This window comes from Protopterus annectens, chromosome 4.part0, assembly GCF_019279795.1.
Source record: "Protopterus annectens isolate FY-2018-M chromosome 4.part0, PAN1.0, whole genome shotgun sequence".
In the NCBI taxonomy this organism is placed as follows: domain Eukaryota; kingdom Metazoa; phylum Chordata; order Ceratodontiformes; family Protopteridae; genus Protopterus; species Protopterus annectens.
Genome location: NC_056733.1, coordinates 1,601,843,176 through 1,601,868,963, shown reverse-complemented (window position 1 = coordinate 1,601,868,963; position 25,788 = coordinate 1,601,843,176). Strand labels below are relative to the sequence as shown.

At 44.9% G+C, this 25,788-nt stretch overlaps 1 protein-coding gene across 1 annotated transcript in view; it reads right to left on the bottom strand.

The window, feature by feature from the left end:
* Positions 1 to 25,788, bottom strand: part of NDST1 (N-deacetylase and N-sulfotransferase 1) — a 1,661,305-nt gene that overhangs the window by 892,151 nt on the left and 743,366 nt on the right. Inside the window, exon 8 of the mRNA XM_044069371.1 lies at positions 13,224 to 13,352. Within this exon, the coding sequence (XP_043925306.1) occupies positions 13,224 to 13,352 (129 nt within the window). The remainder of the gene's footprint in view (positions 1 to 13,223; positions 13,353 to 25,788) is intronic.

Here is a 25,788-nt window from a genome sequence, read left to right as displayed (position 1 = left end):
CAAGTTACGGTAATTACATAACTAATAAATGTAATGTCCTTTTCATTCCTCCTCACAACTGAGTCAGAGTCCCCAGCTACGTAACTCTTGGGTGGCTCAAGGAAGAATATGCCGGAGCACTGTCGATCCAAAGGAAGCCCTGCTTCTGGAGACAATGTCTTATTTATAGCGAGTCACAAAGGTGTGTGTCTTTGACCAAGTAGCTGCAGCACAAATGTCATCGATCCAAGCCCTAGAGGAAAAGGCAGTAAACAAATGTGGCCACGAACCTTACAGAATGGGCTGGGGGGGGGGGGGTGACATGGCAATTTCAGACCTTGACTAGAATAAATGAAGGAAATACAACTAGTAATCCATTTGGCCAGGGTAACCTTAGAAACTGCCTGGCCCAAGCATTTTGGAGACAAGGAGATAAACAACTGGTCTGACTTCCTGTACCATTTTGTTCTGTGAAGGTACAAATGAAGATGTATGTGTACATCCTACAGATGTAGTAAGTATTTGCCTTTATTAGAAAAATTAGGGAAAACTGGCAGGTGGATGGGTCTGATTAATATTAGTTTCTGTGGCTATTTTGGGCATAAAGGATGGATATAGACGGAGGGAAACTCTCCTTATAAAAAATTATATAAGGCGTTTTAGAAGACAAAGCTTGCAATTCAGAAATTCTTTTCACCAAAGTTATCGCTACCAATAGGATTGTTTTCCAGGACTGAAACTTGATGTCACAGTTATCAGCTGGTTCAAAAGGTTTTCGACCTTGATACTGAAGCACCAATGTTAAAGCCTAAGGGGAGAAGGGTCTTGATAGAAGGGCTACATAAAAAGACTCCTTTTGTGAAAGATTTACAAAGCTTAGAAGCAGATAAAGAAATGGAAGTTAGAAATAGCTGCCAAACGGAGTGTTAGAGCAGCGAAACTAGCTACTTCTTTAAAAAGCGAAGCAAGGAAGAGAACTATGGTGGGAAAAGAAGCCGAAAAAGGGTCAATGTTTTCTTTAGAGGCCCAAACAGCAAATCTTTTCCATTTGCTTGTATAAACTTTCTTTGTAAAAAATTTATGAGAAGCTAGAACAATATCATAAGCAAGAGATGCAAGCATGGACCTTTACATGACTACTGGAATTGGAGAAACCATGCAGCTAGTTTGAGGGCTTGGAGGCTTGTTGACTTCCAGAATCCACGGAGGATATTTCAGATACGACCAAATAAAGGGGAACCACATCTGACGAGGCCAGTAAGGGGTAATAAGGATCAACATATGTCTTTCTGTAAAAACTGTGAGAACAGGGGTAGAGGAGGGTAAGCATACAGGAGACTGGGTTGGGCGCAATTGTGAACTAGAGCTCCCCTCTGTGACTCAGGGGATCAAAGCAAAATACTTGTTGCACTTGTTGTTGAGGGGAGACGCAAACAAGTCGCAACAAGGTAAACCCCAATGACTGAAAATCTGGTTTGCCACTGACTGACTGAAGGATCACTCATGAGGGGTCAATATGGACCTGCTGAGTCTGTCCCCAAGAATGTTGGATTTCCCTGGTATATATGTTGCAAGAAGAAAGCGGTCTGAAGAGATCAGCCAATTCCTAGACCCTCACAGCCTCTTTGCAAAGGGGATAAGACCAGGTTATGCCCTGTTTGTTGATACACCAGACTACGGACATGTTGTCAGTATGAATAGCAATCGTTCCAGAAGGAAGAACATCCTGAAAGGCTTGCAATGTTAGAAGGACTGCTCTCATTTCCAAAACACTGATATGTAATCCAGTCTCTGTGCAAGTTCATGTGCCTTGGAGCATCTTTGAATTATTGTGTCCAACTCCAGCTGGGAAGTGTCCACGGTCATGGTGGCTGAAGGAGCTGGAGAGGTGAATGGTCTGCCAAGGTTCATGTCATCTGACAGAAGCCACCATTACAGGTGACACTTGCAAGGAGTCATAAGCTTGATGGGGAAGAGATAATGGCTGGTAAAGAACAGACCACTGAACAGACAAGGTCCATTGCAGAATACGCAAAAAGAACCTTGCTAGTGGGACCAAGATGATGGAAGCCAACACAGACCCTAGGGTACGGAGAATCAGCCTTGCCAGAGGAGATGGAAGAGAGAGAATTTTCTGTACTTAAGATCTCAAAGGAAATTATGCGATGTGGCAGTAATGATGCTACCTGATGAGTAGTATCCAGAAAAGCACCAATGAACTCCAAACTCTGCAATGGGGATATGTTTGACTTGGCTAGGTTTACTGTAATACCTAGGGAGTTGAAGACCTGGAAAAGATAATCTCTAGCCTGAAGAAGTTGAAGCCTGCTCGGTGCAGAAGGAACCAGTTGTCTAAATATGGAAACACTTGGGGGGGGGGGTAGAAAACTTGACCTCCATAGCAGATAGGGTCTTTCCCTATTGCACACTGTGGGTAAGGGTGTCTTTCACAGTAGGACCAAACAAGGATGAACTGTCAAAGGGGGCATTCACAAAAGGTGCCTTGAAGGGTTTGGTGAAGTCGCAAAGCCTCATCCAGGCATGTCTTCTCACAGCAATACCTGAGCCAGCTGCCCTTGAGTTGCCTTCCACTGCATGGAAAATTAGCCTCATGGAAGAATTTGTCACTGATACAAGAGTAGCTAGTTGGGGAGAGACCTTCTTAAAGTCCTCGTTCGACACAGACTCAGAAAGGGAATTAGAAGTTATGTACTCACCATAACGTTCCATCTGAGTAGGTGTATTCATTTGTCTGCAACCTGTGGGTTATGGATCCGATATCGGATCCGAACTGGCATGGTTTACCAGCTATGGATCCAAGCTCTCAGCTCCTCCCCTCACCCATAATACCCTGCTCTACCCTCATGACCTCAGATCGAGTTTGCCAACAGCAAGAACACCCTGAAAAGGGTAACACATAATATGCAGGAAACTGAAAGGCCAGGGGGATAGGAGGGCGGGATGGTTGAAGACAAATGAATACACCTACTCAGATGGAACGTTATGGTGAGTACAAAACTTCTAAATCTGAAGTAGGAGATTCATTTGTCTGCAACCTGTGGGACAGAGTCCGCAGCTACCTGAATCTTGGGCGGCCATCATGGAAGGATATTCCGGAGCACCGCGGAGCCAAAGGATGCTCTACCCCTAGATGCAAGATCCAACTTGTAGTGGGAAATAAAAGTATGAGATGAAGCCCACGTGGCTGCTGCACAAATATCATCTAGAGGAATCCTAGCCTTAAAGGCTGCCGAGGTAGATACTGACCGGGTTGAATGGGCGTGTACACCCTCTGGTGCGGGCCTTCCTGAAGCTTGATAAGCCAATAAGATACACTGTGAAATCCAGCGAGACAGAGATACTTTAGAAATTGGCTTGCCCAAATTAAATTTAGCAAAGGAAATGAACAGCTGGTCGGATTGCCTATGACCAGCCGTTCTGTTTAAATAAAATCCAAGTTGCCTGTGAACATCTAAGGAGTGAAGCTTGTATTCACCTTTGTTTTCATATTTAGGGAAGAAAACAGGGAGGTTAATGGATTGGTTAATGTTTGCTTCAGAAGCTACTTTAGGAAGAAAGGACGGGTTGGTCCTGAGGTAAACACGGTCCGGATGAAAGACCAAGTAAGGAGGTTTAGCTGATAATGCTTGGAGCTCTGAAACTCTCTTGGCCGATGTAATGGCTACTAAAAAAGCCGTCTTGAAAGACAAGAATTTGAGATCCACTGTAGCCGCTGGTTCGAAGGGGGGGGGCGGTCAAGGCCTGGAGAACTAAGGAAAGGTCCCAGGGAGGAACCGCTTGTTTTACAGGGGGCCTGAGAAGGAAAGTACCTTTAAGGAAAATTTTACACAACTTGGCTGACATGAGTGGACTAGAGTCATGACCAATGTGATAATGTGAAATTGCCACCAGTTGTACTTTGACTGTGGAACTGCTGGCACCATCGTTAAAAAGAGTGGTTAAGAAATCAAGCACTAAAGGGAGAGGAACCGTGAAGGGATTCAGGCCTTGCCGCTCCGCCCACAAAGAAAACCGTTTCCACTTGCTGCTGTAGACTCTCCTAGTGGATGGTTTATGAGCTGCCACCAGGATCGCCTTAACAGGGGACGAAATACCGGGAGTCCTAATCAAGAGTGGAACTGGAGCAGTCAAGCGGTCAGCTTCAGGTTGTCCAGGTTCGGAGGAGATATGCAGGATGGATGAGATATCAGATCCGGAATGGGATCTAGAATCCAAGGAGGATTCACCGAGTGAGACCTTAGGAAGGGGAACCAGATCTGTCGAGGCCAAAACGGAGCAATGAGAATCATTCTGCAACCCACCCGAGAGGCTTTCTGAAGAACTTGGAGCATCAGAGGCAAGGGTGGATAAGCATACAGAAGACCGGGTGGCCAAGCATGCACCAGAGCGTCTCTTGGAGAACCTCCTGGAGGAGGTATCAGAGCGAAAAAACTGTCGCACTTGGTGTTTGAGGGAGAGGCAAAAAGATCGCATGAAGGAGTTCCCCACCATGCGAATATGCGTTCCGCTACTTGAGAATTGAGAGACCACTCGTAAGGAGTCAGAATGGTGCGACTGAGCTTGTCCGCCAGGATGTTGGACCGACCCGGAATGTGCGTTGCTATTAGAAAGTGGTTGGTGGAGATTGCCCATTCCCAAACTCTCATGGCTTCTCGACAAAGAGGGTAAGACCTCGTTCCCCCTTGCTTGTTGATGTACCAGACCACTGACATGTTGTCCGATTGAATCGCAATTGTTCCCAAGGGAAGAAAGTCCTGAAGTGCTAGCAACGCTAAGAGCACTGCTCTCATCTCTAGAACGTTGATATGCAGTAAGGTCTCTGAATCGTTCCACGTGCCTTGGACGGTCCGGCCCGCAAAATGCCCCCCCCCACCCGAGGCGGGAGGCGTCCGTGGTCACCGTGGCGAGAGGGGGAGAAGCACAAAATGGGCGGCCTCCGTGGAGATCTGGGGAGTGAAGCCACCACAGGAGGGACCACTTGCAAGCCTTGCTGATCGCAATGGGATGATGCATAGGGAGAGCAAGGTAAGACCATTGTACTAAGAGAGTCCACTGGAGGATGCGCATATTGAGCCTGGCAAGAGGAAGAAGTGCTATAGCAGATGCCATGGACCCTAGAGCCCTCAGGACCAACTCCGCCGGAACAGAACTTGAGTGGAGAATGGCCCGCACCTGGAGCTGCAGATTTTGAACTCTGTCCGCAGTGAGGAAGGCTTTTAAACTCCTTGCGCCTAACCTGGCCCCTATAAAATCTAAGAGCAGTGTGGGCGCCAGGTTGGATTTCTTTGTATTTATTGTAATGCCCAGAATGGGAGCAAGATGGAGAAAGGAGTCTCGGCCAATAGTAGTAGATGCCTTGTTGGGGCGGTAAGGAGCCAGTCGTCCAGGTAAGGGAAGACCTGAACCCCTGAAGCCTCAGGTGGGCCGCTACCACTGCTAATACTTTGGTGAACACCCTGGTGGCTGTGGTGAGACCAAAGGGAAGGACCCGGAACTGGTAGTGACTGGCTCCCAGCCGGAAGCGGAGGAACCTCCTGGAGCGCCTGTCCATCAGGATGTGGTAGTACGCATCTTTGAGGTCTATAGAACACATCCAGTGATTTTCTCCCAGAAGGGGGAGAATAGATTGCAGAGTGACCATTCGGAACTTTTCCTTGGGGACTGCCAGGTTCAAGAGAGAAAGGTCTAAAATTGGTCTTAGATCCCCCGTCTTTTTTGGCACTAAAAAGAACCTGGAGTAGAACCCTGATCCGATCTGGTCTGGGGGAACGGGCTGGATGGCTCTTTTCTTTAGCAGATGGCCAATTTCTGCCAAAGCGGCCTCCCGTTGACCGGGTGGAACGTCTGGGAGGGACTTCAACTTTGGTAAGTGACGAAAAGGGATGTGGTATCCTCTGGATATGATCTGGAGAACCCAGCGGTCTGATGTTATGGACTCCCATGCCGCTAGGTGCTCCGAAAAACGTCCCCCGACTGCCTCTAGAGTGGAGCAGCCGGGCAACCCCTCAGGGTTGCTGCGCGGGCCGTTCAGAGAAGGGTTCTCTGGACCCGAAGTTCCTAAGAGCCCCTCTGCCTCTAGGGCGACGTCCTCCCTGTCCTCCTCTGCCACGGAAGGACTGGTTGTCCGGAGCAGGCTGGGATTGCTGCGACTTCCGGAACCACATCTTCTTCTGACCCTTTTGGTTCCTAGAATAGGGCCTCTGGGGTGCAGAGAAGCGGATTCCGACGGCAGACAGCGTCTTCCCATCCTTCTCGCTCTTGGTCAAAGTGTCACGAACGGTTTTGCCAAAGAGGGCAGAACCATCAAAGGGGGCGTTCGCAAATGACGCTTTGAAGGGCTCAGAGAAATCGCAATGACGGAGCCAGGCCTGACGTCTAGTGACTAGACCTGCCCCTGCGGCTCTAGCGGCGCCTTCCATAGCATGGGAGAGTAGCCGCATAGAGGTATTGGTAACTGATCTAAGAGTGGCCATGCGGGTGGAGTGCAGCACTTTGTTCTCCTCCGACATGGACTCTGGGGGAGATGCAGCGTATTCTTTAATGAGATCTCGCTGCATCCTAATAACGTGTGCCAGGTAGTTCAGCGCCCTTACCGAGAAGGTCGCTGAACTAAACATCCGCTTCCCCAAGCGGTCCATCATCCGAGACTCCTTGCTCGGGGAATGGACTGAGGGACTCTCCTGAGCAAGTTCCCTCATGGTGGCCGCCGCCGTCAACATGGCATCTACCGGAGGCCCCTTAATCCAATGGGCACGGTCAGACGGTGGGCTGAGGATCCTGTCGGGCCTTTTCGGGATTGGCTCCACGGTGTCCGGTTCCTTCCACGCCCTGGTGGTAATGAGGTCCACCAGGGGGTCGGCAGGAGGGGACACCCAAGAGGTAGACGGGCCCGCTTCAAATGCCTCCAAGAACATGGACTCGTCCGAGAAAGACTTGGGGGCAGACCACCCCCCCCTTATACGGAGCATTTCCATGATGTCTCCAAATGAGACATCCTCGGGGGGTGACCATGGGGAGCCTTCCCCTTCCTCCAAATCCGTGTCTTCCGTGAGAGACTCGGGGGAGTCAATGTGCCTCCTTTTGCACGTATGCTTGCGAGGAACATCCTCTGGGGGGCTGTCAGAGGACTCCTCGCAAGCAGCAACCTGTTCCAGGGGAACGGCTTGGGGCACAGAAGCGGGCTGTCCCAAGGGCCGGATGGTGGAAGCCTGACCCAGTGCAGAGGGAGCGCGGGACGGAGCCGAAACAAGTGCCGGGGGTCCGGAGACCCTCAACAGGGCCCTCTCCACTACATCAAACGCCGAAGGGGAGCCGACCTCGACCAAAGGATCCGACAATCGGCTCCCCCTCGGATCCGAAGAGTGGATCGGAGCCAGCGCCAAAGCGCTCGGATCCGAAAGGACAGTGCGCTCCGACACAGACGGCGCCGAAGGAGCACTGATCCCCCCGGATCCGAGGCTCGGATCCAGGCTCCGAGAGGTCGGATCCGATGCACTCGAGGGCAGGGTCGGATCCGAAGTACCAAGTACTATCGGCGCCGACCCACCCCCGGCTCCGAAGCTGCTCGGCTCCAACTGCTCCGAACCTGGGTAGCGGGTCGGAGAAGGAGCAATCGGCTTGAAAAAGGGGGTCGAGCTCCCCCCCAGAGGGGGGGAGGCAAGAGCACTCCCATCTGCATCTGGGCCTGGATGAACCTTCTCATCATCCGGTCCAGATCAGCATCCGAAAGGCTATACGTAGATCTCGACGAGGCTACCAAGGTAGGCCTAGAGTGCCTCCTCGATAGCCTCGACGGAGATCGGGTCTCCTCCTCCTCAGGTCCCGGTGAAAAACACACTGGAGACTGGAGCCGAGGAGGAGGAGATCGAGCCGACAATGGAGCCAGGGGAGAAGCCCGCTTGGCTGGCGGGGCCGAAACAGAGGTCTCGGCCTGCTGCTTAGGGTGCTTCTCCCTCCGGTCCCTTTTCCTAGCATCCCTCTCCTCCGAACCAGAAACGGGAGGTTGAGTCCCAGGAGGAGGAGGGGAGCAGAGGAATAACCGTGGGGACGGTTACCCCCGAAGGAGCGGAGGTCGGAGCAGAGTCCGGCGGTAAAAGGCCCGCCAAAACAAGCTTGGACCTCCGCTCCTTCAATGCCCTGGGGTTGAACCCTGCACAAATGGAACATCCAGATGTGAGGTGTTCAACCCCCAGGCATCTAACACACCGAGTGTGGCCATCAGCTGGGGAAAGCTTATGGCCACACTCGAGCATTTAGAAAATAGACTTGGGCTGCTCAGACATCCCAAGCTACAATAACAGTTACTATAACTAAAGTAAGTAACTAAAGAAAAAACAAAAATCACTCACAGGCCCAACACACACACTACGCTACCAGCGAGGGGAGGGATATAACTTTTAGCTTAAACACTAAAAAAAGTAATAATACCAAAAGGGAAACCTACACTTTCACACAAATCAACCAAAAAAATCTTTAAATTTTACAATTTAAACACTTAACTAGCACTTAGCTGGAGAGCTGGAAAAACAATCTGGTCACCATGCGCGGCAAACGAGATCTGAGGTCATGAGGGTAGAGCAGGGTATTATGGGTGAGGGGAGGAGCTGAGAGCTTGGATCCATAGCTGGTAAACCATGCCGGTTCGGATCCGATATCGGATCCATAACCCACAAGTTGCAGACAAATGAATCTCCTACTTCAGCTCTGGTAATCTCTTTGACCAGATCCCTTTGCAATCTGGTGAAATGGGCCAAATAATTTAACAACCTCAGGACGAAGGTTGCAGAGGAGTAAATTCACTTACCAAATCTGTGTATTGCTCAACACTCCTTGTTCGGTGGATGGACAGAGGAGCTCTGTTCTGCTAGCTCTTTTTCATGGCTGCTGCCACAACCATGACATCAGCTGGGATACCCTTAGACCAATGAAGCCTGTCTTTAGGAGGGCCCACAAATTAACTAGGACACTTTGGAATGGGTTCTGTTGTGTCCAGCTCCTTCCAGACCTGGCGGGAGACCAAAGCAATGAGGTCATCCACCGAGGGGTCACCCAAGACATTGACGGACCTTTCCCAAATGCCTCCAAGAACACTGACTCCTCAGAAGGACAAGGATAGGCCAACCATCCACCCTTTTGTCTGAGGATCTCTAGGATATCTTTAAAGAATATATCCTCTGGTGGTGATTGTGGGGATTCTTCCCCTTCATCGAAGTCAGTATCTTTGGTAAAGGACTCCAAAGGGGTGCCTGTGTGTCTCCTTTTGCATGACCTCTTCCAATGGACCTCCGGGGGGGAGTGTTCTGGAGAGGTATCAGAACAAGTAGTGGCCCCTTCAAGGGGAATATCCTGGAGGTGCCTCAGGGCAGGCTGACCCTGGACAGAACTAATGGGCTTGACGCTCAGACACAGTGAGGGATGGGTACTGAGACCAGAGTTGGATCTCTGTGTGCACAGAAGGTTTTTTTCCACAAACTGGAGAGCCAGCAGACCAGAAGAACTCTGCTCTACACCTCTCTGACCCAAAGCAGCCAAGAAAGTGAGGAAAGGGGCCAGCCCGGATCCGTAACTTCCAGAGAAGACCAGACCTGAACTGTTGAGGGCTGAAGTTCTGAGAGGAAGGAACAGATCTGACAAAGTCAGAGCCGAACCTCTCTCCCTGGAGCCAGCTCCGACACCACTGATCCAGGACTCACTCTGATCCAAAGAGGTAGGAGCAGAGCCAGTCAGGGTAATCGTAGTCGAGAAAGAGAGATCACGGATCCCATGCCAACTCCCTTGGGTGCTCGAATCCTGGGGCTCTGAAACCACTGGACAGATCGGAGAAGGAGATGGTAGAAGCTTGGTCTGACAGCTCACAGATCGGGATACCAACAGAGCTGGTAAGATCCCCATTTGAATTTGAGCCTTGAGAAATCTCACCATCATGTTGTCCATATCCAGATTCGAAAGACTCCTAGAAGACCTAGAGGACATGGCTGACACAGGTCTCAAATGTCCTTTAGGAGTCTGTAAAATCTGTGAAAGCATGGTGGGAGATATAGTAAGCATAGCATATTCAGGCATACAGCTCCGAAACTTCAGATCCGACATATCAGATCTGACCTGGAGATTGAGGGCCTGGGTGAAGACAATAATAAAATAACCTCTGTCGGATTCGAGGTCTGGTATGGATCTGAAGATGATGACTTGGCCCTCTGATCTGAGGGTTTCGCAACTTTTGTTGTGGGGGTTCAGAGGAGGCCCTAGAAGACTTATGGGGCTGTTTCCTTAGATCCAAAGATCCTGGAGTCCTTCAAGGGGGGGGTTGAACCCCTGAAGAAGCAGAAGCCAGAATCATTCCCTTCAGTATTAATTTAATCCAGCTGTCTGAAATGTCTTTGATATTAAAACCCTCACAAATTGAACAAGAACTATGTTCTGGGCCAAAACAGTATACACATTTACAATGCATGTCCGACTGTGAAATTTTGTGTCCACAGTCAGAACAGAGCTTAAAACTCACTGGTTTCTCAGACATTTTACTCCAAATAATTTAAACCAAAAGGCAAAAAATGTTATACCCTAAGTCACACAAACACAAATACTTACCACACAACAAATTATTCTAGAGAATTATCAATAACGACACCAAAAACACTAAAGAGTAATAAACTGTATAAAAGAGACTACAACAAGTAAGAAGAGGACAAAAACTTCTAAACGAGCACTAAGTCAACTGTTTACCCAAAGGGAAGAAAATAAAGGCAGGCAGTAGGACCCCAACGCCTGTGAGAAACTAGGTAGGTGAGGTTAATTTAGTTATCAAAGAAAGAGAAAACTCACAAACATCAACGTTTGAAGAAAAAAATATCAAAATTTCACTTATCTCAGCTCGGGAAAGTAATCCGCGTCTGATCGCTGAAGCGGCAAATGAGATCTGAGGGAGTACAGGATGGTACAGGGCATTGTGGGTAGAAGTAGGAGCTCGAGAATAGGATCCAAGTCAGAGAAAATGCGGCAGTCTCATATCCGAGGGTCGGATCAGTTACCCAATTGTGAGGAGGAATAAAAAGGACACCATCAGATTAAACAGAATTTATGGAAACAATACTTGCAGAATAATGTTCAGGAAAAGGGGCAAGTTTGACAGGAAAGCAACTGAACTATTTCTGTAATGTTGAAGTAAATGAGAAGTTTTCAAAAGAAAACAGGTGTGCACTGTAACAACAATCAAAACTATTACTATGGTTTGTTTTCTATTTTCTATTAATGCATGTAAATTTGTGTGACTGACAAAAAGGTGATAATTTAATAAAGATGTTTGGAAAAAAGGGGACAAAGAGCTCTTCTCACTACTTGTCATGTCGGTGATATCAATATTGTAGTGATTCTATAAATTATAGAAAATATCTGTAAGCTCACCGACAAAACTCATGGCCCTAAGACATATCATCCGATAAATGGGACCTCAAAAAAAGTAATTTTGCTAAGTGGATGATTTAGACTTTAAGACATAATAGGGCTTTCAACTTAAAGTCTGACATCTTAAGTGACTCACTGGTGCACAGACACTTTACCTCCTGTCAGTAGTGTGTTGGGCAGTAATGCATGCTCAGTAGTGAGGGTACTTCTTCTTTCGGCTTTTCCCAGTTAAGGGTCGCCACAGCGGATCACCTGTCCGCTCATGATTGGCAGTGGAGTTTTACAGTGTCGAGTTGCCAACCCGGTGCCCAACCTTCCACAGAAGGCACACACATGCACACACTCACACCTAGGGCCAATTTAGTGTGTCCAATCCACCTACTGCATGTCTTTGGGATGTGGGAGGAAACCGGAGCACCCGGAGGAAACCCACGCTACCACAGGGAGGACATGCAGACTCCGCACAGAAGGCCCCCCAGCCGAGGATCGAACTGGAGAACCTCTTGCTGTGAGGCGACAATGCTAACCACTGCACCACCATGGCCGCCCTCAGTAGTGAGGGTACTAATGACTGCAATTTGGTTCAGTACTGTAAGAAACTAACAATTTCAAAAATGTAACTACTTTTTTAAGTAAAGGAATATGTATGTGGTACTTTGTAGGAATGTTATGTGTATGCAGTTATTATGTCAATATTCACAGTAGGTTGTGTTATATAGCAATTTCAGAGTTCATTACATTATATAGGAATACAGGAAATAAAGCACTCCCAAGTTTGCATGGAGGAGGAGCTGCATAACCCAAAACAGGAGGGCAATTTTACTTTTAGCAAAAATTGTGTGCTTTATCCAGCTCAGCTGGTGTAAAGGGATAAAATCCCAGACCCAAGCAACAAGGGCTTGATTTGCAGCTTGGGCGCCTGCTAGAGATGGCAGGGGAGAAGAGGAAAGAAGAGGTTGTGGCAACTTACCTCTCTTAGGGGAGGGGATGGACATGTGTCTGGGGGACACACAGTGCACCTATTTCCCAGCTGAAAATGGAGACAATGTGTTTCTCCTTGGAAGTAGGGTCACTTGCAGGCTTATGTCATGTTTAGAAGTGAGTGATGATCTTGCACTATGGCTATCACACATCCTTCTAAAACACTCACTTGGCATGCACAAGTGTTGGGGATGAAGGCAGAAAATCCCCTTATGGCTGTTAATGAATGCCCCCTCACGGTTACAGACTGCTGTTCATTTAATTAATCTTCCTGTATGGATCTCTGTAAATCAACTAAAAATCAACACAAAGAATAAACAGGATGACAACACATTCACAGAGCAAACTGCATTTGGTCAGGTTATTGTTGTTTTCTTGATTTGCAATCCTCAGGTAAACAACATCTAATTTTTTTGAGTCTCTCCAAAGCCATCATCAAATGAGTCAGTTAAATTTCTAAACACCTGTCACTGCTTCCTTTAAACCAATCTTCTGCACCAACAGATACAAAACATACTTGGACAACTTAAGTCAATAAATCAGTCCAAAAATGAACTGTTTTAAAAATCGGCTAGCAGTGTTTTTTTGCTAAGACGTTTTTTTTTCTGGCTGAAATATACTGATATTAAATACAAGGCACTTTTTCATAATAATTTATCTATCAGTTTCACCATGTCCAAACCCTAGTGACAGCAGCTACTGTAGTTATTTATGTCTGCATTTGTGTAACACCAACAGGCAGAAATGGCAAACATTTTGGCACAGTATTTCACACTCTTCTACAAGGTATCTGTTTAGAACTGTTAGTTGACAGGTAACAAGACAAACAGAACATTACTCACTGGATTTAGCAGCACCGTAAGGAAAAGCTCCCCTCCATTAATGATCTTGTCAAGTTCGACTGCACCTCCAGGGTACTCATTATAAAATATAGTGTGTGTGAATAAGCCACATGTCTGTCGGGGAAGAACCTGAAGGGGGAGAGAAAAAAAATCAGTGCTTACAAAAGTGACTAACATGCAGAAAAGAGAAGTTAAAGTACAAGGAGGAAAATATTTACTATTCATTAAGTATGGAGTGGCAAAGTGGTATGTGGACTTGCATCAAGGTGCTCAAGTATAAGAAATTATCCTTTCTGTTGAACTAAAGTAGCCCTATTAATGCACACAGCATTTGTTTTTAACATTTTTGTAATTTAATAAAAAATACACTTAAAATTTCTTGGAATATTCTCTTTTCTCAGATGTATGGCAATCTTGGAGTTGGTATATATAAGTTGGGGGGGGGGCTTGTCCCCCTGCAAAAATGAAGAACAGTGACTTCTGACATTTGTTCTTCTCCTGTCCTTTCAAGTCTTATTGTGTTTTTTTTTTTTTTTTTTTTTTTTTTTGGCACTCAGCATTTCGAGGGCCGACATTTCAACAGGGAGCCAAATGAAAACGCATCTGCTTTCCAGGCCTTCTTGCAAGGAGTCCTGGAATAGAGTTTGTCAGTTGATTGTTGTGAATGGAGTTAAACAGATCTACCAGAGGTGTTCTCCACAGCTGGATTTAATCCTGAATGACCCCACCCCCACATTAAAGTTCCATTCATGAGGGCCTGTCCTGGTCCTGCTCAACTTGTTTGCCATAAATTTTTTTATTTTACAGTTTTGTAAGGTGCTTGCAGAGTGAGATTATGCTGAAATGTCATTCCCCAGGCTAACATGGCTAGTTTGCACAGACAGTAAGATCTGGATCCCCCATGTTTTTTTTATGTACCACATTTGTCTGTAATCACTTGTAATGTTTCTGAGGATACCAGATAAGACAGTTGAAAGAATTTATTACTGATAACATCTTCTTTATGTTTACATGTTTTAGTCTGTCCTTTTTGTTCCATATACTCTGCACTTTCATTTGTACAGACAATGGACTCCAAGCAAAGTCTAAGGTGTCTGTAGTTACAGACTCTACTGAAGCAGGAAGGAAATATGGTAGACCTGGATTCAGATAAAATTGATCTCACCACCAAAGCAGTTCAGTTTTTACAAATCCTAAAACAAGAATATGAAATGTCAGGGAATGTTGATGTTAAGACCATACTGATGTTTGTGACAACTTCACCATATGTTGGTTTGATAGGTACATGTATATATGTGGATGATGTTCTGTCCTGGTCACAGGCTTTAGTTTTAAACAAGAAGCTTTCTTCCACTTTGATAAGATACCTACAATTCTCTCAGATCATATTGGAGCTATTAATTGTTACTTCATGGTCTCTGAGAATTGGTCACTTCTTAGCCTGCCTAAATATCCAGTACTATGAGGCTGTCTACAGAAAAAACAAACACCCAACTTAGGATTTATGTTGGCCAAGTGATTTTATTTTTTGCAAGGGGACAGTGACAAGTAACAATTAGTAAACTGATCTTCAGAATTAGAAGGGAGGTTATAAACAACAGCTGAAAGTGGTTAAAATCAATAGCTGAATAAAACGCTACACTCAAAGAGACTTAACAGCTTCGGGTATCAATAAAGTACAGTTGTGCACACTTACCATAAATGTAGATGTTCGAGTGTATTCACTGTTGCAGTCATCACATTTGGGTAATCTGCTGGCAGGTTGCCCTCAGTAGGCCTGAATTCCAAAGTCTTGGGTCCTGAGTCGGTTGCGGTCTCCTCTTCCATGACGTCAGGGGTATAAAATAAGCAGCCAACTCCATTTTCTTTAGTTTTTCTTGCCCCAGATGTCAGGTGCCCCCAAAAAGGTAGCAAAAAAAAAAAATATATATATATATATATATATATATATATATATATATACACATACACATATCTATATCTATCTATCTATATATATATATATATATATATATATATATATATATATATATACACTATATATACATGCATCAATACAACCTTTACCTTCATCTACAAGCAAGTACACCACATAGGTTGTAGAAGATAGAGAAGGAAAGATAAACTCCAGAATGAAAGGGGAGATGGCGGGCGGGTAACCTGGGCTGCAACAGTGAATATACTCGAACATCTACATTTGTGGTAAGTGTACACAACTGTACTATGTTCTTCTTGTTTCACTGTTGCAGTCATCACATTTGGGTAGAATCCCAAAGCTATGGATGGGAGGCTGGAGCTAAACACCATTAGGTGCGGCTATAAGGCCCCGCAGAACTACAGTGGCAAAGCCTGCCCTGGACTTAAGAGTAGAGAGGCAAATGATAATGCTTTGTAAAGGTGTGAACAGAACTCCAAGTAGCAGCCTCTAGAATGTCTTTGGTTGGTACTCCTCTGAGAAAGGCTGCTGATGTAGCAGCAGCTCTGGTGGAATGAGACCAAATGCCCTTGGGCACAGGTTTGCCATGGTGTAAGTAGCAGAAATGAATGCAGTGGCTTATCCACTTTGAAATAGTCTGCTTTGAAATAGCCTTCCATTCTGATCCTGCAGCATATATCACTAGTAATTGCTCAGTTTTTCTTAGAGCTTTAGTTCTGCTCAAGTAGAATCTTAGCCGTCTGTGTACATCCAAGGAATGCAGAATTCTCTCCCCTTTGTTCTGCGGATTTGGATAAAAGGTTGGTAGATGAATGGTTTGGTTAAGAGCCACACTGGAAACCACCTTAGGCATAAATGAAGGATTGCTCCACAAAGACACCCAGTTTGGGTAAACTATGATAAAAGGCACCACAGCCATGAGGGCCTGTAGCTCTGAGACTCTTCTTGCTGAAGTAATTGCTAGGAGTAGAGCTGTTTTCCATGATAAGAACTTTATATCCACAGCAGCAGCTGGTTCAAATGGAGGCAGGGTGAGCTTTTCCAACACATAACTGAGGTCCCATGCAGGTATTGGTGATCTACTGGGAGGCCTTAAATTTTTGGCTCCTCTAAGATACTGCTTTAGTAAAGGATGAGAAAAGATTGGTGGCTCTGTATTGTAATGAGCCGAAATGGCAGAGGCATGGATTTTAATTGATGAGAAAGATAGGCCTTTGTCAGACATCTCAGTCAAGTATTGTAATATCTGAGGAATATTTGGTTCTGCTGTATCAGTTCCTTGTGCTTGATTCCAATCACAGAATCTCTTCCATTTATCAGAATAAGATTTTCTAGTACTAGGCCTTCTGGCTTCCAAAATGACATCCATCACAGCTTTACTGAGAGGTGTTGTTTGCATGACTACATGATCAGCCATGCTGCCAGGTTCAGTGTTTGGAGTTGATTGTGCAGGATCTGATTGTTTTGCTGGGACAGTAGTTGAGGTCTTTGAGGTAAGGTCCAAGCTGGGTATTGAGACAAGTTCCTTAGGGTTGGGTACCAGTATTGGCGGGGCCAGTCCGGGGCAATTAGTATCATCTTTGGTTTCTCGTCTGACTTTTAGTAGGACCCTGGGAAGAAGAGGCAGAGGAGGAAAGCGTAAACTGATAGTTTTTTCCAGCTGAAGGACACGGCGTCCACTTTCCATGCTTGTCTGTGATAAGTCCTTGTGCAGAATCTTTTCAATTGATAATTTTGGGGGGAGGCAAATAAATCTAAGTCCGGGCTCCCTCATTTCTTTGTTATCATGCTGAAGACTTGTGGATCTAGTTTCCACTCGTGAGGGTCCATAAGGTTTCTGCTTAAATCGTCTGCCAGAGTATTTTGTTTTCCTGGCAGGAATTGAGCTTGAAGATGTATTTGGCAAGTCAAGGCTGTGTCCCACAGTGCCATGGCTAATCTGCAAAGGAGGTATGAGTGCGTGCCCCTCTGCTTGTTTATATACCACATAACTGGTGTTGTCCGTTCTTTATCAGTAGTTGTCCTGGATGAAGTCAGTTCTTGAAGGCTGTCAGGGCATTTTGGACAGCTAGCATCTCTTTTTGGTTGATATGTAGATGCATTTGTTTTGGGGTCCATATGCCCTGAATGCATATTCCCGCCAGGTGGGCCCCCCCATGCATAATCTGATGCATCTGTTAAGGTTTGGCTGGTAGGGGGTACAGTGAAGGCCCGTCCCATATTTTGGCGACATGCCTTTGCCCACCATAGAAACTCCTGGTGTAGGCAGGGAATGAGAGGACTCATTGTTTCCAGATTGTGACAATGTTGACTCCATAAACTTTTTAGGTACCACTGAAGTTTCCTCATATGCAGTCTTGCATATGGAATCAGTAGGATGCAGGATGCCACGAATCCCAAAGCCTGCAGAGTTTGTCTTGCAGATAACTGGGTTTTTGTTGCCGTCAGTTTGAAGTAAGTAGTCAGTTGCCTTTGTTTGTCTGGCGTGAGGTAAGCCATCTGGGCAGTTGTATTCAAGCTTGCACCCAGGAATGTTATCTTTTGAGAGGGTACCAGTTGTGATTTATTTTCATTTATTGTGTACCCTAGGTATGTTCGAAGCCTTTTCACAAACGCCAGGTGTTGAAGAAGAGTGTCCTTGTTCTCTGCTTGAATGAGGCAGTTGTCCAAGTAAGGATATATTTGTATACTTCTTTGTCTGCAAAAAACAATTACTGGTGCCAGGCACTTTGTAAAGACCCTGGGCACAGTAGATAAGCCAAAGGGCAGCGCAGAGAATTGGTAATGCATTAAGCCACCCTTGAAATGGAGGTATCTTCTGCACAATTCCCTTATTGGGACATGCAGGCATGCCCCTTTTAGGTCTAATGTCACCAGCCAAGCATTCTTGCCCAGCATGGGCAGAAGCTGCTGCAAAGTCAGCATTTTGAATTTTGGAATGTACAGGTATGTGTTCAAAATTGATAAATCCAGTACTGGCCGCCAAGCCTAGTCCTTTCTGGGTACCAAGAACAGTCTTGAGTAAAAACCTTGTCCTTTTTCCTGTTCTGGTACTGACTGAATGGCCCCCATATTCATGAGGGACGTAACCTGTTTCTGTGCCTCTGCCCATTGATTTTTTGGCAGATCCGGCCAACCGTTTGCCACTGGAAGAGTATGAAAATGGAATCTGTATCCCTGTGATACGATTTTTAGCACCCACTTGTCCTGGGTTATTAGGGTTGGGAGGGTGGCCTAATGGTTAAGGTGTTTGCCTTACAAACACAAGGTGCAGGGTTTGAGTCTCACAAGGAATAACTGGCTAAGCTTAAAATGGCTCGCAAGGGCAGTTAGCTTAGTACTAACCTATGAATTATAACTGCCAATTGTGAGCAAAAAGTGCTAATTTTCCCCCTAAGGGTGCTGCCGAAAGTTAAGTGCTTGGTGAAGGGAGAGGGAAGTCATTGGGACTGTTTTCTGCAGGGTTGAGCTTTATCTCCTCCAGATTTGGAGGTAGAAGCACCCCATTGCTTTGACCTGTAAGAATCTTGTGCCTGGTATCTGGAACCCTTAGGGTGTCTGGATTTGCCCTTTGAGCTCTGTCGGACACAGGAAAGGACCATTTTTTTGTAGGCCAGTGTCTACTGAATCTTGGTGGCTGCACTTGTAAGAAGTCTTTTACAGTTTGCATAGACTTAGCTTTGTCTTCCATTTTCTTTAAAACCTCTTCTGCCATAATACCAAACAGAGTATCATGCTGTAAAGGTGCATCCAGTAATTTAGCTTTAACATGAACAGGCAAATTTTGCTCTTTTAGCCAAGCATGCCTCCTAATCACAGATCCAGTAACTGCAGCCCTGCAGGAGGCCTCTAAGGAATTAAAACCACATTGCAAAGTATGCCTTCCAACTTGTTCAGCTGCATGTGATAATTCCTACAATTCTTTATTTTCTGCACATTCAGAAATCAACATCTTTTTCTGTTTCAGCAATCCCATAACACATTGCTGATACTTGAGCATATGAAACTGGCAGTTTAAGACCCTAACTGCCAATGTTGCAGATGTATAAACCTTTTTCCCCATCTATCCAGTGCCCTTGAATCTCTGTCAGAAGGGGTAGGATTTTTTGCTGTTGAGGCCTTAACTCCCTTTGGACCTTGTGAAATAGATTCAGGATCAGCAGCAGGGTTTCTAAATAAAAATTTGTGTGAGTCAGGGACCCTGTAATATCTGTCAGGTTTGCTGGGAGCCGGAGGTAAGGAGTCAGGCTTGACTCCGAAAACACATCATCCACAATGTCCAAAACAGGGGGTATGGCTAAAGGCCTGTGCTGAGGGAGAAGAAGGAAATCCCCGAGTCTCTTTTTTGATTCTGAGAAATCTTGACTCTCCCAATGAAAATGCTCCCTCAAAGTATGCAAGGTTTCTCCAAATGAATAATCCTCAGGAGGTGATGCAGATGGGATAGGCTCCTCTGCATCAGAATCCTCATAGGGAGGAATAGATAATTCCTGATCAGAAGAGGAATCAGAAGAAATAGAAACCTGATCTAAAGATTCATAATCAGTGTCTTGCCTAGGCCTCTTATCAGGCAGGGGTTGGGAACCCCTGATCAAGGTAATAAGGTCTTCAGCCATTTTGATTATCTGTTTTTTTAGGCATAGCGCCTCTGCACGTGGCTCACGTGTCATTTTTTTTAGCCTTAGAAGTTGCTTTTGTCTTTGGTTTTGCAGCTGTCGTCGGTTTGAAATAAAAATGTTGAGGCCTGAATACACCCTCAGAAGCCGATGCCTGCTCAGCGTCTCCGGACCCATCCGAGGGAGATACATCCTTGGGTCCAATACTTTGAGTATCTCGTGGCGTGTCGGACTCCACATGGGTCTCAGTAGGGGCCTGCGACTCGAAAGTAGCAGGTATCAAGGGCTGCGAAAGCGCCTCACTGAGTACCGGCGAACCAGCGACTGGCTTAGGAGAAGCTTCGGTTTTGGACCTCGACTGTCTGTCTCTGTCCTTTTCTTTGCATTTTTTGTGTACTCCGGTAGTCGGATTGCTATATGACGACATTTCTGGGTAGTTAAATCTGTTTCCAAAGTATTTTGAGGCAAAAATATACCGACACTTAACAGGGCGTTGGTTAAATCTAGCACAAAACCGACAGCTAGGCACGTTGTGATCAGGGCCTAGGCAAGGAATACAGTATAAATGGAAATCCTTATGAGGTATTTGCTTCCCACAAGTAATACAATTATTTACTTTTTCTGACATCGGTATGGAGCAAGAAAAAAGTTTCCCCAACGGGGTACTTAGCTTTAGTGAAGACTTTGGTTCTGAAACTCGAACTTGAATATTTCAGGAGTCGGCTGACCGGCACTTGCGAAATGCTTCCATTTCGGGCACCGTGCGGCAAGAAAGACTAAAGAAAATAGCGTTGACTGCTTGTTTTATACCCCTGACGACCTGACGTCATGGAAGAGGAGACAGCAACCGACGCAGGACCCAAGACTTTGGAATTCAGGCCGACTGAGGGCAACCTGCCAGCAGATTACCCAAATGTGATGACTGCAACAGTGAAACAAGAACATCAGAGGTTTCTGTTCCATAAGGGGAAAGAGGGGGACTTAAATAGTGAAGTACACACAGAATTAAGACATGAGTTACAATGACAGTCACTAGGTAAAATTTATAATAGGTAATTTGCACTTTGTAGTGCACTGAGGCTCAAAGCACAACAGACAGCAGCAAGGCTGAGTACAAAGTGAAGAGACTGATGGCTGTAAAGATGGATTAGAGGGGAATGCTAATAATGTTGACGATTTACTTTAACTAGCTTGTACCGGTAGAGTATTTTCCTCACTACTATGCAATACGCAGCTCATTGCAGACCAACAAATTAGAGCAGAGTCAATCAAGGCACTGCCATGTAAACAACCAAGAAAAAAGCTTGTAATAGCCAAGTTTAACTTTTTTGACCACTGGGTCAGCCAATCACCTAGACAACAAGCTAATTACTTTCTCTTAGGAAGCAATGACAATTTCCTCTCAGCACAAACAATTAAAAATTAATCTTTTAGAATAAATAGCAATGGGATTCCACTTCCATGGAGGTAGAAATGATCAGCAGGAAGGGCATGTCTTGTAAAACCCAGCCACAGCAGGAGAATTGTTACACAATACAACAAAACAGCACAGCAGCAAGCAAAGCATTGCTACTTAAACATTGAAGACAAAAACCTAAAAACAATCAGTTTTGAACTTTCTTAATCCCTTGGTCAGCCAATAACCCAGAGCACCAGGCCTTCCTAGATGGCTGTACAGTGATAAACAGGTTTATTACAATTCTCCCAGTGCGAAAACTGCAACTGTGAAAACAAGCCAGTTACTGCTATTCACTTGGGGGAAATTCTGTCACTGGCTACTAATTACACTGCCTGGATACCAGCAAAGAAGACATCTGGATACAATAAGAGGACATCAGCCAGAAACAGAGAAGCAAAAGCTCTGGCAGAAAAAAAGATCTTGCAGCTGTTCAGAAAAAAAAAACAGTTCAAGTTTCAGCTTTGTAAAGGTAAATCAAATGTACTCAGTATTTAAAATAAGTGAAACACTGAAGGAATATATAAAGTCAAATAAAAGACTGGAAAGAAAATAGAAAAAGCTTTACCTAACTATTCAGATAAACTGATGTAACTGCAAAAATAAGAGGCTGAAATAAAAAAAAAAAAGCTGGAAGATCATGAGGTTTTCAAGAAGGGTTGTTTCAAAAAACAGTACAGTTAGAAGTCAGAGCACACACAGAAAACCTGAGATTTTCTGCTGTACCGCAGAAACTGGAAGGAACAGACTGCATTCATTTTATTAAAGTACAAATAAGTAACTGGACTGGTGTTCCACAAAGTACAGTTGTGTACACTTACCATAAATGTAGATGTTAGAGTGTATTCACTGTTGCAGTCATTACATTTGGGTTATCTGCCTGCAGGTAGCCCTCAGTCGGCCTGAATACCAGTGTCTTCTGATTTCTGTGTCGGATACTGTCACTTCTTCCATGACGTCAGGTCGTCAGGGGTATAAAACATGCAGCCGATGCCATTACATCAGTTTTTCTTGCCCCAGATGTCAGCAGACCCCACAATAGGAAGCAATTATATGGTATGGAACATCCCCACCAAAAAGCAAATACACAAGAAATAATATATGCCAAACAAGAAAGAAATGCAACAGTTAAAAGAAGTCAGGGGGCTGGAGGGAGGGTAACCAAGACTGCAACAGTGAATACACTCGAACATCTACATTTATGGTAAGTGTACACAACACTACTATGTTCTTTGTGTTTCACTGTTGCAGTCATTACATTTGGGTTGATTCCCAAAGCTAAGGAATGGTGGCGGTAGTTAAAGAGCATTAGGGCCGGTAATCAGGCCCTGTAAGACCGCTGTGGCAAATCCAGCTCTGGATTTAGAAAAGACAGGCAAGAGGTAATGCTTGGTGAAAGTATGTACAGAGCTCCAGGTAGCAGCTTCCAGGATGTCCCTGGTAGGGACTCCTCTGAGAAATGCTGTAGAGGTAGATGCAGCCCTGGTGGAATGTGATCTTATCCCCTGTGGGGTAGGTTTTCCATGCTGCTTGTAGCAGAAATGAATGCAATGGGCTATCCATTTAGAAATGGTTTGCTTTGAAATGGCCTTCCCCTCTGCCCCTGCAGCAAAGCTAACTAGCAGCTGGTCAGATTTTTCTGAGAGGCTTAGTCCTGTCCAAATAGAATCTAACCTGTCTGTGCACATCCAGAGAATGCAGTATACTTTCCCCTTTATTTTGAGGATTAGGGAAAAAAGCAGGCAAATGAATGGACTGGTTTAGGGCCACACTAGACACCACCTTGGGCATAAAGGATGGATTAGTCCTGAGGGAAATCCTGTCCACATGGAAGATAATGAAGGGTTCCACTGCCATGAGGGCATGCAGTTCAGACACTCTTCTTGCCGAAGTGATGGCTAGAAGTAAGACTGTTTTTCAAGAAAGGAATTTCAACTCCATTGTAGCAGCTGGTTCAAAGGGGGGAAGAGTGAGTTTTTCCAGAAGAAAATTAAGGTCCCAGGCTGGAGTGGGAGCTCTCCTGGGAGGGGGGGTCTTAAATTTTTGGGCCCCTCTAAGGAATTGTTTTAAGCAGGGAATGAGAGAAGAGGGGTGGCTCAGTATTATAATATGCTGAAATGGCAAAGGCATGAATCTTAATTGACAAGAAAGACAGGACCTTGTGGAGCATTTCTATTAAATAATTTAGAATATGAGGTAAGCTGGGCACCGTTGTGCCCATCCCCTGAGCCTGGCTCCAGGAACAGTATCTTTTCCACTTTTCTGAATAGGATTTTCTAGTACTAGGCCTCCTTCTCTCAAGAATGACATCCAGCACCTGCTTACTGAAGGTTGCTAGAGGTGAGCTCAGGGAATTAGCCAGGCTGCAAGGTTCAGGGTTTGAAGCTGAGGGTGCAGAATCTGGCCCGCCTGCTGGGACAGCAGGGTAGGGGTCTGAGGCAGATGCCATGGTTGTAGCACTATCAAGCTGTGCAAAAGGGGGTACCAGTGCTGGCGTGGCCAGTATGGTGCAATCAGTATTGCCCTTGGCTTGTCCTGTTTGATCTTTAGAAGAACCTTCGAGAGCAGAGGCAGAGGGGAAAAGGCATAAACTGAGAGGCTTTCCCAGGTAAAGGACAGGGCATCCACTTTCCAAGCTTGATTGTGGGGAGTTCTGGTGCAGAATTTGTTCAATTGGTAGTTCTGAGGGGAGGCAAACAGGTCTACCTCTGGAGTCCCCCATTTGTTCCTCAACAGCTTGAATATTTTGGGTTCCAGTTTCCATTCCTGTGGGTCCATGAGATTTCTGCTTAAATTGTCTGCCAGTGAATTTAGTTTGGTTAGATAGAAACAACTCTGATCCAAAACAATACCAAAACAGCAAAATCTTCAGAAGTCAGGAATCGAAAAACAGGAACCAAAGTCAAATCCAAAAGCAAATTCTTTATTCTCCAGCGCCTCGATGTAACCACCTTTCAAGAGTATACATTCTCACTGAAAGAATGGATATATATATATATATATACTCATAGCAATTAATTAAACAATTAATTAAACAATTATGTTCAAAAAAGTTTTAAAGCAGACACCTCCAGTTTATTTCATTATTCAGTCCACAGGGTGTCATTGTATTGTATTTCAAAATAAAAATATTTTTCTTATATTGTAAGTTATATTTCAAAGCATTTTCATCATTACAAAGATATTTCACACTTTCTAAAACTGTTCCTGTTAAAAATGAAGCATCACTATTATGACAAACACTAAAATGTGTGGCAATAAGTTTATTTTCCCTTTTATGTCTTATGTCACCCTGTGGACTGAATAATGAAATAAACTGGAGGTGTCTGCTTTAAAACTTTTTTGAACATAATTGTTTAATTAATTGCTATGAGTATACATATATCCGTTCTTTCAGTGAGAATGCATACTCTTGAAAGGTGGTTACACCGAGGCGCTGGAGAATAAAGAATTTGCTTTTGGATTTGACTTTGGTTCCTGTTTTTCGATTTCTGACTTCTGAAGATTTTGCTGTTTTGGTATTGTTTTGGATCAGTGTTGTTTCTATCTGAAGGTGTGTGGAGTGGAGTTTGTGCAATTATCCAGGGATGTCGACTGATCCTAATTTGGATATTCCCAGGGTTTTTCGGGAGAACACAGCTTTGCAACAAGGTACTGTAGGGGCTGAAAGCTCTATGATTTATTCTGCTCAACAGAGAACTATTGAGCAGTTTTTTTCAGGTTCTAGACCAGCTGTAAATGTTTCTGCACATGTTCCTGTGGATGCACGTCAACTTGAAGTGAGAGACCGTCAATTTTTTGATCAATTTTTGCAAGAAAGAAATAAAAGAGTGCTTGACCCTTTTGTTTCTGTGGGACATAAATTTCAAAGTGTGTCTCCAGAAATCAGAGAACTGTATCAAAAATGACAGGTTGATTGAGAAAGAGACAAGGGTGCACTTTAACATTTTAGGTTTGCAAAAATATATTAGCTTGAATATTACACCTAGAGGTCTTAGATTCGTAAAGAATCCTAGTACACCATTTGACTTGAATTGTGCTGCTGATAAGAAATTTAAGGAACGCTGGTTCATAGCAGCACACAAGTGTGTAATAGAGTGGCTTCACATTCTGTTGGAAAGGGACCAGCTCAAACATCAGTCTCTTAAACAGGAGCTGGTTTCCCTTTCACATAGTATTACTTCATCTGTGAGTCTAGAAAATATGAAGTCTTTCATGGAGAAGACTAATGAGAGACTGAATAATCTAGAGAATGAACTTGTAAAACAAAAGAAAACAAAATTAATACGCGATATCAATGAATATGAAGCAGGGACTGCATTTTCTTACCCTCCTAATTAGACAGTACATAAGCGGAAACAACGTAGGAGGGTAAGATTCACTGATGCACCGTTGTCTTCTTCTTTTGCTTCTTCAGGGGAAGAGTTTAGGTCGGACACCAGTATGGAATTACCTAGACCAGCACAACCACGTAGGATGCAACAGGAGTTTAACAATGGAGGCTTGCAGCATCAGGAACGAACATTTCAACAGGGACAGAAACGCCTGAGAAGTTAT